The 15,463-nt window shown below is 50.4% G+C and overlaps 7 protein-coding genes across 7 annotated transcripts; 5 read left to right on the top strand and 2 right to left on the bottom strand.

Moving 5' to 3' along the window:
- Positions 1-533: 533 nt before the first annotated feature.
- Positions 534-1,484, bottom strand: YALI1_D08734g (uncharacterized protein; the record flags this gene model as incomplete). Its single annotated transcript, XM_502502.1, has 1 exon — positions 534-1,484. The coding sequence occupies one exon, from the start codon at positions 1,482-1,484 to the stop codon at positions 534-536; it is 951 nt and encodes a 316-aa protein (XP_502502.1).
- A 1,826-nt stretch (positions 1,485-3,310) lies between these two features.
- YALI1_D08715g (uncharacterized protein) lies at positions 3,311-4,174 on the top strand (the record flags this gene model as incomplete). Its single annotated transcript, XM_502501.3, has 1 exon — positions 3,311-4,174. One exon carries the CDS (start codon positions 3,311-3,313, stop codon positions 4,172-4,174), a length of 864 nt encoding a protein of 287 aa, XP_502501.3.
- A 1,027-nt stretch (positions 4,175-5,201) lies between these two features.
- Positions 5,202-5,657, top strand: YALI1_D08693g (uncharacterized protein; the record flags this gene model as incomplete). The annotated part of the gene is made up of 3 exons (XM_068282637.1): positions 5,202-5,324; positions 5,367-5,460; positions 5,515-5,657. The coding sequence occupies 3 exons, from the start codon at positions 5,202-5,204 to the stop codon at positions 5,655-5,657; spliced, it is 360 nt and encodes a 119-aa protein (XP_068138738.1).
- Positions 5,658-6,485: 828 nt separating this feature from the next.
- YALI1_D08684g (uncharacterized protein) lies at positions 6,486-8,420 on the top strand (the record flags this gene model as incomplete). Its single annotated transcript, XM_502500.2, has 1 exon — positions 6,486-8,420. The coding sequence occupies one exon, from the start codon at positions 6,486-6,488 to the stop codon at positions 8,418-8,420; it is 1,935 nt and encodes a 644-aa protein (XP_502500.2).
- Positions 8,421-10,003: 1,583 nt separating this feature from the next.
- On the top strand, positions 10,004-11,377 carry YALI1_D08648g (uncharacterized protein; the record flags this gene model as incomplete). The annotated part of the gene is made up of 1 exon (XM_502499.1): positions 10,004-11,377. One exon carries the CDS (start codon positions 10,004-10,006, stop codon positions 11,375-11,377), a length of 1,374 nt encoding a protein of 457 aa, XP_502499.1.
- Positions 11,378-12,031: 654 nt separating this feature from the next.
- Positions 12,032-13,530, top strand: YALI1_D08621g (uncharacterized protein; the record flags this gene model as incomplete). The annotated part of the gene is made up of 2 exons (XM_502498.3): positions 12,032-12,614; positions 12,782-13,530. 2 exons carry the CDS (start codon positions 12,032-12,034, stop codon positions 13,528-13,530), a joined length of 1,332 nt encoding a protein of 443 aa, XP_502498.3.
- Positions 13,531-14,991: 1,461 nt separating this feature from the next.
- YALI1_D08594g (uncharacterized protein) lies at positions 14,992-15,462 on the bottom strand (the record flags this gene model as incomplete). Its single annotated transcript, XM_068282636.1, has 1 exon — positions 14,992-15,462. The coding sequence occupies one exon, from the start codon at positions 15,460-15,462 to the stop codon at positions 14,992-14,994; it is 471 nt and encodes a 156-aa protein (XP_068138737.1).
- Between the last annotated feature and the right edge of the window lies 1 nt (position 15,463).

Raw genomic sequence — 15,463 nt, 5'->3', positions numbered from 1 at the left:
GTCTCAACGGGGTGTTGTGGCACACAACCACATCACGCGCGGCATGTTAGGGGTTCTCATCTCAAGCCGCGTGCCGAGGTATTATCATCTCAAGCAGCCTGTATCTGCGTATCTGTGTGTCTGTGTATCACATCAAGGTATCTCACCGTAGCAGTGGTATCAAAAAGCAAATGGGTGTGGTAGCAACAAGAGAAAGAGAGGAAGAGAAGAGTTGAGTAGACTCGTACTCGTATTATGGTTAGCTCAGTGACACAAAAAAACGACCTGCAGTACAGTACGCCAAAAATACGCACACATGCATTCACCAAAATACGAGGGGGGAGAAACTTTGGTGTGGTTAAATATACCAAGAGTAAGACGTATACATACTGTGGCTTGATGCCAGAAACAAAGCGGCCTGGATTACATTTACTGTCCATTGTCATGACGCGATATCCACCGTCAATGAACAATCTCGCTCTCTTCACCACCCACTTTACAATCAAATCTATCTATTGTCTAATGCTATATATATGCCTATGCTTGAACATGTCTTAACCAAAGGTCTTCTTGAGCTGCTCGTAGGTGAAGAAAATGATGGCGGAGGAAGGAGCCGCTCGAGAAACGGTGATTCCACAGCCTCGATAAAGAGCCCGAATGCCGCCCTTTTGGTAAATCTCCTTTCCAACCTCAAAAAAGCCCTTGCCAGAAGACGAGCCGTTGGTCACAGACTCGGTCTGCATTCGCGACTTGATGGTGTCTGCGGGGAACAGAGACAGGTTGTAAGACATTCCGGCGGCAGCTCCAGCCAGAAGCGACTCCACAGTGGAACAGTGTGTGGAGTGGTTCTTCTCCTTGAAGAACTTGGTCACGTACTCATAGGCACCGAACCAGGCGGCCGATCCTCCGGTCTCTCGTAGAAGGGTGCCCATCTGGCCCTTCCAAAGACCCTTGACGCCGGAGGTCTTGAGATTGTCGACCACGAGCTCGTAGACGCCCATCTGGGGCTGCTTGACGGCCGTGTGCAGAGACGCCTTGTGGGATGAAGAGCTCACGGATGCCGCGGAGTGAGGCTTGGCATACAGAGCCTGGACCTGCATCTGGCATTTGATGAGCTCAATGGGGGTGAGGATAAACGAGGTGAGGGCTCCGGCGACAGCTCCACAGCCCAGAAGCGTTGACATGGGCAATTTGTCCTCTGGGGTTCCGGTCATGTTTTTCACCAGTCTCTGGCAGGCTCCGTAGAAGACAAACAGGGACGCGGTTTCGGCGGCCGCGCCGACAATGGGTGACGAGATGCCCCTGTAGAAGCCCAGGAAGCCCTCGTTTCGGAACGTTTGCTTGAAACAGTCCAGCGGACCCTTGAACTGCGGGTTGACGTCACTCTGGGACTGCAGTCGCACCTTGACGGTGTCAAACGGGTACTCAAAAACCTTTCCTGTGGCGCCGGCAACGGAGCCGTAGAGCACGTCCTTGAGCGAGTCTTTGAGAGTGTCAGTGGTCATGGTGAAGTAGTAGTTGGCGAGCTTCTAGAGTAGCTGTAGCTGTAGCTGTAAAAGCCTTGTAGCTAAATGCGGGGGGCGTTGGTTTTGTGGCTGTGGGTTGTGGATCGATAGGTGAAGGACTGGCCGTGGGGGATGTGCGTCTTTATATCCTTTGTGGTTGTGTCACGTTCGTCTTTGGGAGCGTCGTTCTCAGACTGACCGATGATGTGCTTCGTTGAGTGAAAAGAAAGATAAACAGAGCCGAGCAATGAGTCGAGCGATGGGCCAGGCGATCTGTGAACGTGTCGAGTTGGCAAGTGGATCTCGGCTTTATACAACGGTTGATCTGTGTTGGACTTGCCTTGAGTGTGGTGTGATGAGAGATAGGTCGATGACTATGACTCTATGCTACCCGGTGTCTTTGGATGTTACGCCCCAGGTGAGGCGAACCGAATCTCAGTATGAAGAGGAGCTGTGGAAGGGGGACGCCAGTGGGGTCTCCGGGTTCATAGGGTGGTGGGATGAGGGTGTGGGGGAGGAGAAAGAGCTGCTAATGCGAAGAGACTGCAGCAGCAAATGCGATCTGTCTTTTGACCCTGCACTCTGCTAGACTCACCAATAAAATTTCTATTGAACCTTAGTCGACGGAGCTTATCCGGCGGTGGTGGGAAATTGTAGTGAGACATGGCCCGTCAGAGACCCGCCACAAGAGGACCATGGACAGGCCGAACCACCGTCGAGACACACGTCCAAGTGGTGTTTTTCCAACCGGAATCAGCGTGTCCACCAAAAAATCTCCTCCTAGACGGCCCCAACTCCTCCCCACCGCCGTCACTGGTCCTCCCCAGCCGCATCCTTCAACCACCCAGTTTTTCTGAAGCCAAAGTGCTCCCCGAAGCGTAGACCAAAAAAAAAAAAAACTAAAGAAAATTTGAAAATTTAAAAAAAACTAAGCCTATTTTTCAAGCTGTAGGGATCCATGTTGGACCTACAAGTAGGACTGCTGCGATAGACCGATAGACCGTGTGTCTTTCAGCTTCAGGGTTTGTGGCTCAAATGTCCCGAGTTTCCCGAATAGGCAGTCAACACACACGAGTCCTCCCGCGGACCCGGTCCCAAGCCTTGTTTGCAACATGGAAAAAATGTATCAAAAAATTGGGACCAGTGTAAAAAATGGCAACGAAACATGTTGACACACAGCAAAACCGTATACGGCACAAACCGGCAGTGTAAAGCTCCACTTTTGGGTGTAAACACGCGCCTTCTGGACCGGACGGGACCAGATGATGCTGTTGGATTGTTCTCGTGCCAGGTGGAGGAAGTGCCAGTCCTCCCTACCCTACTGTATCGTAGAGAGAGATAGCTCCGCCACCAGACGCTGGACGTGCGATAAGGAAAGACATGCTGCTGCACCGGCCAACGGTGTACATGACAGATGTGAGGGGTGCAGAACGGTGGCATGTGCTGTTGGGGTTGAAGTGGGAATAGCGAGCAAAATGCGTATTGGTGCGGTTCGAACGGGGGGTTTTCTGTTGTAGTGGGCCAGTTCAATTCCTGGCCATGTTGTTCTGCGCACGCCTTAGATTTGCCTTTCTGCATGAAGAAATAAATATCGAAAATCAATACACCAATTGCTACCCAACAGCACATAATGGTGAGTTCGAGGAGGATGTGAGGAGGGAAGGGGGGAGGGAATATGAGGAAAGGCGCAGCCGCCCTAACGCCTCCGACCATCTATGCGTCGTGAAAGAAATCAGATCGATCCTCCCAGGCATTTGCGGACGTTTTTCAAACGACTGTAATCTGACGACTTTGACATCTGACAATTGCTGGTTTTCAGCATCTCAATGTTCGTTTGGGAACTCTCTGACACGTCTGCAAATTGTGATTCATTTTGGATCAGACGCGGGCGCTTAGGATCAGACACAGGCACTTTGGATCAGACACACAGGGCACTTTTGCCTTCATATTCTTCACCACTAACCCAGTCTCGCCACGAAATATACTCCCCCGAAGGTCTGCGAACCGACGGACGACGGTGGAACGAGATCCGGAACTTTGACTGCAAAATCAACACCCACCCGACCTCGGCCGACGGCTCGTCGTACGTCGAGTGGGGCCACACCAAGGTGGTTTGCACCGTGGACGGACCTCGAGAGCCCGACAACCGCCAGAACACCACTGACCGGGCGGTCATCAGTGTCAATGTCAATGTGGCCTCGTTCAGCACAGAGACGCGGATCAAGCGGCAACGCAACGACAAGCGGCTCGCGGAAATGAACATTCTCATTCGCCAGCTGCTGGAGGAGGCGGTGCTGACCAAACTCAACCCCCGAACCCAGATTGCCGTCAATATCACCGTCATTGCCCAGGATGGCGGGCTTCTTCCTGCCTGCATCAACGCCGCCTGCCTGGCCATGATCGATGCCGGCGTGCCTCTCACCGACTATGTGTCTGCCTGTTCTTCCGGCGTCTACTCTAACAACGCTCTGATTGATCTCAACACCCTGGAGGAGCAAGACGTGCCGTTTCTGACGATTGGCGTCATTGGCAAATCTGACAAGATCTCAATGCTGACGCTCGAGACACAGCTGCCCATGGCGTCGCTGGAACCCGTGCTCGCCACCTCGCTGAGCGGGGCACACGCCATCCAGGACATTATGGACGCCGCCGTTAGAAAGCATGGTAAGCATAGACTCGAGAGAAAGTAACATAGCATCAGGGGCGAGGTGTAGAGAGAGGGAGATGAACGACGGAGGGATATCGGATGGTCTTCGATTGGGGCAAATGTCACTGTGGGAATTCGCAAACGGCACGTAAAAGGACTCGCAAAAGGACTCGCAAAAGGACTCGCAAAAAAACTCGCAAAAGGACTCGCAAAAGGGATTTGTCATGGGAACTCGACATGGGAACTCGACATTGAGAACCTCACCAAGGAGAACCTGCCCGTCATGACACTCATCTCTCTAATACGAGTAGACGCGAGCCTCTGAAGAGAATAGCCAATGATAGAACCTCTGTATACATAGATAAGATATTTTTATTACACATTTCAGACGACACCATTTCGGCTGGCTTTTTGAGATACCGTACACGTTCAGATTCTGCCTATGAAGCTGGTTCGAACCAGACTATCGCACCAGTCGGTTCAGCATGCGTTGTTTATTCTGATTGTATCATGATATCCGATCAAAGCCGTTATAAAAAGACAGGTTTGAGCTCTACACATTTCCAACCAGAACGACGGAACATTTCTCAAAAAAATGTACGACAGGTGGGCGATATTCTGATATCATTCGAATCCTCTTGGAATTTAGAGCCGAATGGTGTACTCTTGATTGTCAGTTCGCCTCTTGAATGCCGACGAGATGGCCATTATGGGAAGCACGATCTTAGAAGAATCGTAAAACTGTCAAAAAACCTCATTGTCCCCTTAGTCGGCTTTTCAAAACAACTCACTTAGATACAATGGTCTCCATCTGCCTCAGTCCATCGTTTTTCGCTTTGTTACTCCCCTTTTCTTGCACTTGCTTTCGACTCATTTCTTGAGCAAATAAGCAAGAGTATATAGTCTGGGTCAAGTCAGGAGGAGAGAGGAGGCTACGAGTGCACAATTCGAGAGGTCAATCTACGAAATGGGTTGTCAATGTCATCGACACGCCAATCAGACCAGCTCTTTAGTTGCATCTTTCGTCAGCAACAGCTACAGACCACTCATTCGCCATACATACATTTCACATGCGTTATCATTTCCATCTGACACCACCCCGGTTGATAACCGCGCCATTTCAACTCATTAACTCGACAAATGCAGTCATCGACAGTCTAGACAGACTCTACGCCGACTTTTGGCGCCCCGAAGTCATCTAACTCCGTTCACTCAAAGTTGGGTGGGCGGTGGAGAGTTTTTCGACCGAAAACTTCGGAGACGAAAAGTGGAGACGAGACCGACATGAGGATTTTGATTTGAGGGACAGAACCAACAAAGAAATCCCCCGTCGAAACTTGTTCGTCACGTGACTCGTGGTACCCGCTCGCCGTTTATTTTCAGGGCTTGGCTCCCCTCACACTATCGCACCTAATCAATGCACGGGTCAGGGGCTCCATGGCTTGGCAACCGACTATGTGTGCCTGAAAGATACGCTCTGGGAACATGAGTTGAAACAAGGTCTTGCCAAGGAGTGCCGTGTGTGATTTCTTAACCTACGAGAGGCTAATGAGATTGCACGGAAGATCTGAGGGATGTTCAGCAGGATTAGTAGTGTCCACCATCTACCACTTGGCTCTACTTGATCAAGTAGGCGTCGAACCACCACCGACTTGTCGAATTCTACCGACTTGTCGTCACCATACTGTCGTCAGTCGTGCCGTCAGTCGTCAGTCAACTTCTCGTCCGTCACTTGCTCCATTTCTGCATCAGTCTGACCCCCACCCACTAAACACGGAGATCGACATTTGCTCGAAAGGGTGGAGGAGAATAAACCATTACAACGTGAGTGGTCGAGTCAGTCAAAACAGATGCCGCGGAAACGGAGAATGAGAGACAGACTGGCGCGCGCCGGGGATGATGGTCACGTGACCCGCAGCACGACGCTCGGCCGGCGTTACCCTACCTGTTCATCAAGGCACCAATTCAATGTTCGGGGCTGCATGATGAGAAAAGTTAACGTCAGGACTGGGCGATGAGATGGGGCTGGAGAGGGATTTCGGAGACCGCGGAAACGCAGAGACGGCGTTATTGGAGCCACAAAGACCGGAGAGATTGATCTGGCTTTTCGCTGATAAGATTGATCAATCGGAAGTCGTATAAAATGCGGATTAAGTTATCGCTTAGATCAGTGTGCAGACGGACCAAGGCAGAGGGGGAGAGAAGAGGATGTCCTTGATTTAGTGGGGAGAGCAGATAATGGGATTCTGATAACGGATTCGAATCCAGGGGACCTCGTTCCCTCTATTTATCGACTCTTGTGGCCAAATAGCAGTCCAATCTGCTGTTCATTCGCCCATCATAACCCCCCACCTATGCATGTCTCAAACCCTGTGGGTATATGGGCCTTCTCTGGAAGATCCTTTCTCTTCTTCTCCGTCTACCCTGGTTGCGGGCCACCTCAGGTAATCTCTATTTTGGGCCTTATAAGGCGAGAGAACGCAATTGAGTGGGCCATCAAACCCAGCCCACAAGATACAATGACCCTCACCAACAAGTTGCTACATCTAGTACTATGCTTGCTACTGGCAGCAACCATCTGTGGAGCGTCGCCGGTGGACCTCGCTGCCCGCGACTTTAGCGACCACCAGAATGAACTACCGTCGCCCAGCGCGTCGGACAAGTACTTCAACTGGACCGTTGACTGGACCATTCAGAACCCCGACGGAGTCTTCCCCCGACGAGTTATTAGCATCAACGGCGAATGGCCCCTGCCCGTCATCAACGTGACCAAGGGCGACCGGGTCGTCATAGATCTGTACAACGATCTGGGCACCCAGAATGTGTCTCTGCACTTCCATGGTCTCTACCAGAAGGGCCAGAATGCCAACGACGGTCCTGTTTGGATCACCCAGTGTCCCCAGACCTACCACAACCAGCACACCTTTATGCGATACAACTTCACCGTGGACCAGTCGGGCGCCTACTGGTACCATTCGCATGTCGATGGCCAGTATCCCGACGGTCTGCGACAGAGCTTTCTGATCCACGACCCCGAAGACCCTTACAAGCACGACTTTGACGAGCACCTCTCGTTCACTCTGTCCGACTGGTACCACGAGGAGGTGCCCGATCTCATGGTCGACTTCCTGTCCAAGTACAACCCCGACGGCGACGAGCCCATCCCCTCCAACCTGCTGTTCAACGATACGCAGAACGTGTCGATCCCCGTGGAGCCCAACCGAACGTACAAGTTGACCATCATCAACGTCGGAGCGTTTGTTTCGCAGTACATTCAGTTTGAAGACCACCAGGTGCAGGTGATTGAGGTCGACGGAGTTGCGACGGAAAAGTCTGAGCCCACAAACCTGCTCTACATCACCACCGCCCAACGGTACACTGTTTTGCTGCGGACTAAGGACTCGGCGACGCGCAACTTTGCCATTTCCACCGCCATGGACTCCACCATGCTCGACAGTTTGCCCGATGGTCTCAATCTGGTCCAGACCAACTACCTGGAGTACAACAAGAACGCGCCCAAGCAGCCTGTCAAGGAGTGGTATGTGAATGGCGCCAATTACAACGATGATGCGTTCAAGAAGAAGCGGTTTGACGACATGGCTCTGGTTCCTTTGGACCGGCAGCCTCTTCTGCCTGACGCCGACCACACCATTGTTCTTAACATGACAATGGACAATCTCAACGACGGTATCAACTACGCCTTCTTCAACAACATCACCTACACGCATCCCAAAGTGCCGGTTCTCTACACGGTGCTGTCGTCGCCCAACGGTCTTGAAACCAACAGGGAAATCTACGGCAGCAACTCCAACGTGTTCCTTCTCAAGCACAATGAGGTGGTGGACGTTGTCATCAACAACCAGGACGACGGAGAACACCCCTTCCATCTGCATGGCCGCAACTTCCAGGTGCCCTACAGATCTCCTGAGTACGACGACGACAACATGACTGCGTTTGATCCTGCACTCAAGAAGGACTTTAGCCCCATCCCCATGCGGCGAGACACGGTCTACGTGCGGCCCAACGGCAACTTTGTGCTGCGGTACCGGGCCAACAACCCCGGCGTGTGGTTCTTCCATTGCCATATCGAGTGGCACATGAGTCAGGGACTTGCTCTGGTCATGGTCGAGGCCCCCACCGAGATTAAACAGAAGCAAACTGTGCCCGAAAACCACCTGCAGATCTGCCAGGCCGGAAACGTGCCCACCGCGGGCAACGCTGCCGCCAACTCGCGCAACTGGCTCGATCTCTCCAACCAAAACCTCCAGGCCCCAGGCCTTCCCCACTGAGATGTCGGGGACAATGACTGGGCCGGGTACTTCCGACAACAACGGCCCGTGTTGTGGATTGTACTTGTGCTCTTCGTTGTCCCACTAACCTTTCTGTGGTTCAGAAGGGACCCCAACCCTGGCGAGTTGGTTTTCAAGAAGGATGATTGACGGGCAAGTCTTCCATTTCAGATTCAAAGTACCTTTATTACATTTCTTTAGACGAATGTAGCGATTTGATACAAGTATGCTGTACTTGGTGTAGTTGTGGTATTAGCAAATTTTCCAGAGACGGACTCCGAGAATGACCATCTAAAGAGCTGACACACTAATGCTCTTGGAGGCCATGAGTTCCACTTTTTCCCTCTTTTTCTTTTAATTCTCGTTCGACTCCGGTCTGAATGGTTGGATCGAACTCGGGGATCGTATTCGGAGATTGAACTCGGAAATTGAACTCGGAGGTACACCTCCTTCGAATCCTCGACCACATTCGCTCCAGAAGGAACAGGCTTGTTTTTCAACTTATCATATACCACGTCTATACGAATGATGACCCATTAACCCGCCTCTCGGGAGCTAGCAGATCTTGGTCTTGCATGGCAGGACGTATCTCTTGGAGACACCAACCAAAAGATCATGATTAGCTCTCCAGTTGACTAGAATACATACGGCGTAGGCTTGTCTCATCTTGGTCCATATGTCAAGATGTCACCAATTCAAGAATCAGGTGGTCAGAGCAGCTGAGAGCTGATGAGACACTGTCACCATGGATTGGGAGCCTTCTAAGAGTAGGTGTTAACGAGACAGTTGGAGATGGTCTGCGAAGAGTGCATTCTGCTGACAACTATCGCCCAAGATATATAGCAAAAACTTCCACCAGAAGTCCTGTTAAGCATTGGCAACATGGAACATCTACCATAAATCAACAGGTCTTCTCCAATTGTGAGAGTTGATGTTGACGGGAATCCTGAACATTTCAGTGATCACCAATGCCAATGCCTTTGTTCAAACTAGTCTGTAAAGGAGAAAGAGGAAGTGGATTGTGAGGGAGTTCAGAGTGTATAAACAGGGGTATTTCCATAGTTTCGCCCTTTTTTTTTAGTCAAAAGTCTCGCATATGGTTGGGTTTTTTTTTGTCAAGTATCGTACAACCTTACTCATCACTTTACTAGGACTAATCAACAACCCCAAGATCGACCAAAACCACCTTAGACACTCCAAAAACCGCTGTTTCTTCTTCTTTTTTCTTTACCAATACATTCTTTGGTCACACAATAGATCACACCCCAAAAATTAACCACATTAAATTAATATTTCCCATTCTACCGACACCCATATCCCACACACCCCTTCTCCATCTTCATCTTATCGCAACCCTACTTAATTACTCACTCACAACTTTCTAAATAAAGGGCTCTTCTTCTTCACCACCCAACGCCACCAAAAAAGACAACAAAGTACCTGATACCACGTGACCTCTGCGATCATATCCTCCGAGTCTATCACGTGACCTCTGCGAGATACCCCATTCTATCACGTGACCATCCCGACATCTGCCGATACCTCTCCTCTTCATACCACTGACACCACAACACGTTGTTGCCATGCGAAAAGGTCTCTCTTCTCAACATGTGGACTCCCATCCCAACCGAACAGAGCTGGAGTTGCTGTTCGTCCCCCCTGAACGGGATTCCGACGACGGGTTTGAAATCAAATACCCCTACCCTGACGAAAGCCCTTACCTGGAGACTTACGACTACCCTCGGCCCTACGCGGGGACTTATCCAGAGTTCTACGCGTACCCGAACGACTTATCCGGTGAGAACTATCCGGGCTACCTGGGTGGCAACGGATACCCCTACAATTTGGATACCAACGGATACGTCTATCTTGACGACTACCCATACCGCGCCTCTGGACAGCTTGAGGGAGAAATACATGTTTCTACTACAGTCAAACCACCCAGCGGCTTCAGCACGGTCTACTCGCCCGAACACCCTCGCAAAGCGGCGAGATTGCCGCTTGGAATCATGGATGTTCACCCTCCTCCGGTGAACCGGGTTCTAACACCACATCATGTGGCTGCTTGGAAGCGAGACAAGCATCCTATTTCCACTGCCGAGTCTTCCATTGGAGATATTCCCAACCACCACCGATACACGCTGGAGGAGGAGCAACAGATCCTGTATGAGGGGCTGTGTGAGCAGCTACTGAGACAGCGGGCTCTTCTTGGCAAGTTTCAAGACAAGAGCGACACTGGGTCGATGAACCATCTCAGCAGGATGACTCAGCCGGAGTCCGCGCACCCCAGTCACCCAACCCCCGCATGTCGTCTCAGTCAGTTGTCGGTTCATTTTGGAGACGGCAGTGCTTTGGACGAGAACCACCAATTCGCTCAGCCCACGAGCAAGTTTTCCTCTGTTAGCGACGGGCTCTATTTACCTAATGACATAAAAGATATGTCACGGTACAGCATTGACAGCATCAATTCAGACAAGTGTCGCCATTTTGCTTCTGTTCAGGACTCCATTCGAGTGGCGGTCAACCGTGGGATTGAAGGCAGATTTGGAATGGTGTACAGTGGAGATGCTCGAGGGTCTCCCCATGTCTACAGTGGGTCTCCTCCGATCTACGAGACGTCCCCACGTGACTTCCACGGCTCTTCTCGTGACTGCATGTTTTGGCAGATCCGCAACAGAGTGTCTTCCACTGCCACACTTTTCAAGCGGGTCGTGTCCCGCCCCTTTCGCCACAAAGTCCCCAAGGTGGATGATGAGCGTCCGCTCGAGTGGCGAGCGGTTTCTTCTCGGGGCAAACGAGGTGTTTCTCGGCTGTTCCGGCGGTCGTCATCCACCCAGTGGGTGTCTCTGAATGCTTCAGATCCTGGTTTTGTTGCTCGTTCGGATGGTTCGATGAGGTGTGGCGGGTACGGATGGTGGAACCGCAAGCTGAATTCTGGTGTTCCTACTTTTTTGTAACCAGGTTAGATAGCTATAGTAATAGAGGTGTGAGTATTTACTGGTTTTGTGAGTGTAAATACCGACTAGCGCTAGGTGGATCCCAAGTGGAGTCTTCCCAGGAGGGCAAGAACTGACATGATTCGAGCTTTCATGGTTGGCCTTCTGAATATCTGTCTCTGGGAGAGTCGAACTGCCAGTTCTGAGTTTCATATCAAGGTTCTTATCTCGCATATTCGATGCACTGAAGTGGAGAGGGAGAGAATCTGATTTTTTCGCGTTTGAACAGATATATCGTGAAAGATACATCAACTGAAGATACAACAGATCTCTAGGAGTCTTTCGAAACATCTCAAAAATTATTGCGATCTTTTTTTGGCCCATTTCACCAGATATCTTTCTTCTTCTATACAGTAGCGTAACGTTAATTTATCAGCCGTATCCTTTGTATTTTAGTCTGAGTACAAGTACAGTCTTTATTTGGCTTACATCTTTGTGTTGTTCTCTTCTTCTCTTCTCCACTACACTTGTCACCGGCTCACAAACGTTGCTTGTTTGCTCCACTTGCTACCATCACATACACACTGTCGCCCAAGCCCGTGCACAAATACTTCACGTCGCCCAGTCTGCTCTTATCACACCGTCTCCGTCACACATCATTCTGAACACATCAACATGAGCCGAATCTTTTCCAGAAGTTCCAAGAAACGAGAGCCTCTGAAGGACGCGGACTCGCGGGCCAACCGCAAGGGCGCCGCCCATGAGCCAGAGTCGCTCGTGGACAAGGTCAAGTCGCTGTCGTTCGACCAACTGACTGTGTCAAAGAGGGACTGGGGGTTCACCTCCTGGGCCAACGAGCCGGCCTCGGCCTCGCCGCCAGAAACGCCCTACATCTACCACGACCCGAGCCAACCCAAGGTGAGTCTCGACCCCAGAGAAATGGGTCTACGGGAGTCTCAAGAACGCAGCCGCAACAGGGAAAGCAGCCGGAACCGGGAAGGCAACCGGCTGCGTGACAAACAACGAGGAGACTTAAGAGAGCGGGGAGAGCGGGGAGAACGACGAGAACGTCTCAAGTCTCGTGACAAGGAACGAGGCCGAAACCGGGACCGAGAAAAGGACTTCAGCAACAAAGATGCCCGCAAGGAGCGATTCCGGTCCATCACCGGCAAGGACTGGGGCAGGAACGTGACTACGGTGGACGAAGGGGCTCAACATTATGCCATTATCAAGTCGCCCATGGCGTACATTCCCAGTTGTGAGTATGAGTAGGAGAGGGGAGTTGAACTGTGCTACACTGGCTTGGTTCATGTTATAGGAGACTATCTGACTTATCTGGATTTGCTCCAACTATGGCCTGAAATAGCGTTGGTTCCATGTCTTCGACATCGCTACTGTGTGTCCTATTGTCACATACTAACCAAGCCATCAATTTTTATGCCGTGTCGCCGGACTCGACGAATCGCATTCTCTTCTTTAAGGGTGTGCCTGCCTACGTGGGCGTCAACGATGTCGTCGCCCAGGCCTGCGGAGGCCCTCTGGAAAAGGTGGTGGTCCACCCGACCATGTTTGGGGGCACTGGAGAGGAGGCCGACGACAACACGATCGAGTTTCATTTCGTCGAGGCCGAGCACGCCCGCAACTTTTACCACTACTCGCGCACAGGTCGGTACATTGTCAACGGCCAGCCCTTCTGCCCCCAGTGGTTCTTCCAGGGCAGTGACCCCATTGATCCTGAGGTGATGGTCCACATTTCCACCGAAGGCGCTCGACGAGTGTTGGATCTGACGCTTAGCCACGGCAGCAAGGACGAGGTCGCAGCCATGATCGCCACCTACGGTATGGGAGGCGGGCCTGGAGGACACGAGAAGAGCGGGGTAGGCGTTGGGGGGTATTCGCGGGAAAGCAAGCGTCGGGGGGTAAAGGTCGTGAGTTTGGGCACCAACATTGCCGAGATCCAGCGGGACTTTGAGTTCTATGGCAAGGTGATTAGCGTGGTGCCGTTGGCGACCACCCAGTGCACCATTTCCATCCACTACGAGGATGTGTGGTCGGCCACCAAGGCGTACGCCGCTTTTATGCGCCGGGACTTTGTGTCTCGCAAGTACAAGTCTTGGACCATTAGCTATGGCCACGATCCTGTTGACCGGCCCTGTCCCGGTTCGCTGTTGTAGTGGATGAGGTGGTACTTGTACTGAGGAAGACTTTTGGGGCCCATGTAAATAGCTAATTGGAGAGATATGAATGTATGTACTTGTACGAGGGGGTGAGTGTGGGATTGGGGGGTTGAGAGGTGTGCTTAGTTCGCGCTGAGGTCTATGGGCCACCCGAATGGGCTGAGTATGTGTCTGTTCTGGATTGTGGGGCGAACTGAAGACGACCGTCAAAGATTAGGATGTATGCAATTGCATTCCTGGCGAATATCTTCGGTCACTAAATCTGTAGTTATTGTAGAAGTGTGGTATACCTCTTCCGTTCAGCTGGAGCATGTACAGTAACTAGGGAAGATAGGTCATCGAGGAGATGGGTTATGGAACAGAATGGAAGGAAGGTGAAGTTTTCAACGTGTTTAATTGTCATTTTGCGGAGTTGCTTTAGGTCTTCATTTGTAGTCCGTAGAATGTACCAGTGCTATCTCCAATACTACAGCTACATACACCCAGAATAATGGATATCTGAGTTGCAAACGACTCAATGGCACTACTGTATTATCATTGACTACTTTTAATGCACTCAGACAATCAGATCCAGCAGTCAGAAAACTCGCCGCGCATGATCATATGCGTCCTTTTTGTCTCTTTTCCTCTTTTGCGCCTTTCATGTTTTTGTTTTGTCAATGCTCTCACAGATTTCACTCGTTTTTTGTCTTTTTTCATGTGCGCGATTTCATTGGTCATAAACGTGGCGCATGCGAAAAAATGCGATGGAAACGTGGCTGGTGGCGTGATTTTCTTGGTGGAGTCCAACGTCCGTCCTGCCCGACTAGAAGCCGTGATCTATGTTACACAGCATGGTATCTGTTTTAGTCCAACTAATGTCCCAACTAAACTCAAGTAACTGACAATGTCTAAAAAACGCGATGTTGGAAGAAAAAATGGGAGAAAAAATAGAGAAAAAAAGTGACACCTTCCTGGAGAAAAGAAGAAAACTATCCAATAGCCGATCCCTTCTCTACGCTACAATATTTTAGTTGAGTCCACCAGATTCTCCGCGGTTCTGCGAGCATTTCGGTATCAATATTGACCATATCATCCTCATGAGTGCCAATTGCACTAAAGTGGTCCACACGTTAGCACAAATCCCCCAGAGTGTCGTAGCACACTCGAGTGTCTAATATGTCAATTCAGATGCGATATCTGACAAGACATTTGCTTGGAAACACGTCCATTTGTGAAAATATTCGTCCATCTCTGCTCTTGAAAATCTTGTCGATCTTTCTGATTATAAACTGGCTATACGTAGTGTTCGTCGAGGTATTATTAAGATTCCAGGGATAAAACCACGTCATTATGGGTATCAGGTAGATCGCCCGGACCTAGAGAATACGATTAATGTGTCCAATTTGCAGTTACGTTTTCCACCAACGAGTTAGACATATCTCCAACCCCACATATTGGCATCTGCATACTCCTGCACTATCGCGTTACCCCATGCATACGGTTGCATCCACATGCACGAGTCCTGACACCTGCATGAGGTGTAGACAAGGGATTTTGAAAACAAAGAAACAAAGACAGGCAAAGAAAAGACAAAGAAAACGAGACAAAGAAAAAGTGACAGAGAAACCCAGGCACATGAAAGGGGAGAACGAAGTGGCTATCTTGGATTCCATAGGACCGAATTGAGAAGAAGAAAAGCGTCAATGCACAGATGCGAGTTTGTGGTGCTCTGGGAATTTTGGGTGTTGTGAATTTCTCTTTTTTCTGACATTTTTCTGATTTTTTGATTTTTTTTTGATTTTTCAACCTGGAAACATCCTCAAAGCTAAATGCGAAAACTCCGACCGAGGTTCTGAGGCGTGTCACAGATGGAAATATATACGATTCTGGACAAAGAGATGGGTGTACTGAACGATCACGAGTATTTTTATGGATGAGAAAAGGCATC

Source organism: Yarrowia lipolytica, chromosome 1D, assembly GCF_001761485.1.
Source record: "Yarrowia lipolytica chromosome 1D, complete sequence".
NCBI classification, from domain to species: domain Eukaryota; kingdom Fungi; phylum Ascomycota; class Dipodascomycetes; order Dipodascales; genus Yarrowia; species Yarrowia lipolytica.
The sequence above is the reverse complement of the archived record's forward strand: the minus strand, read 5'-3'. Positions and strand labels throughout refer to the sequence as shown.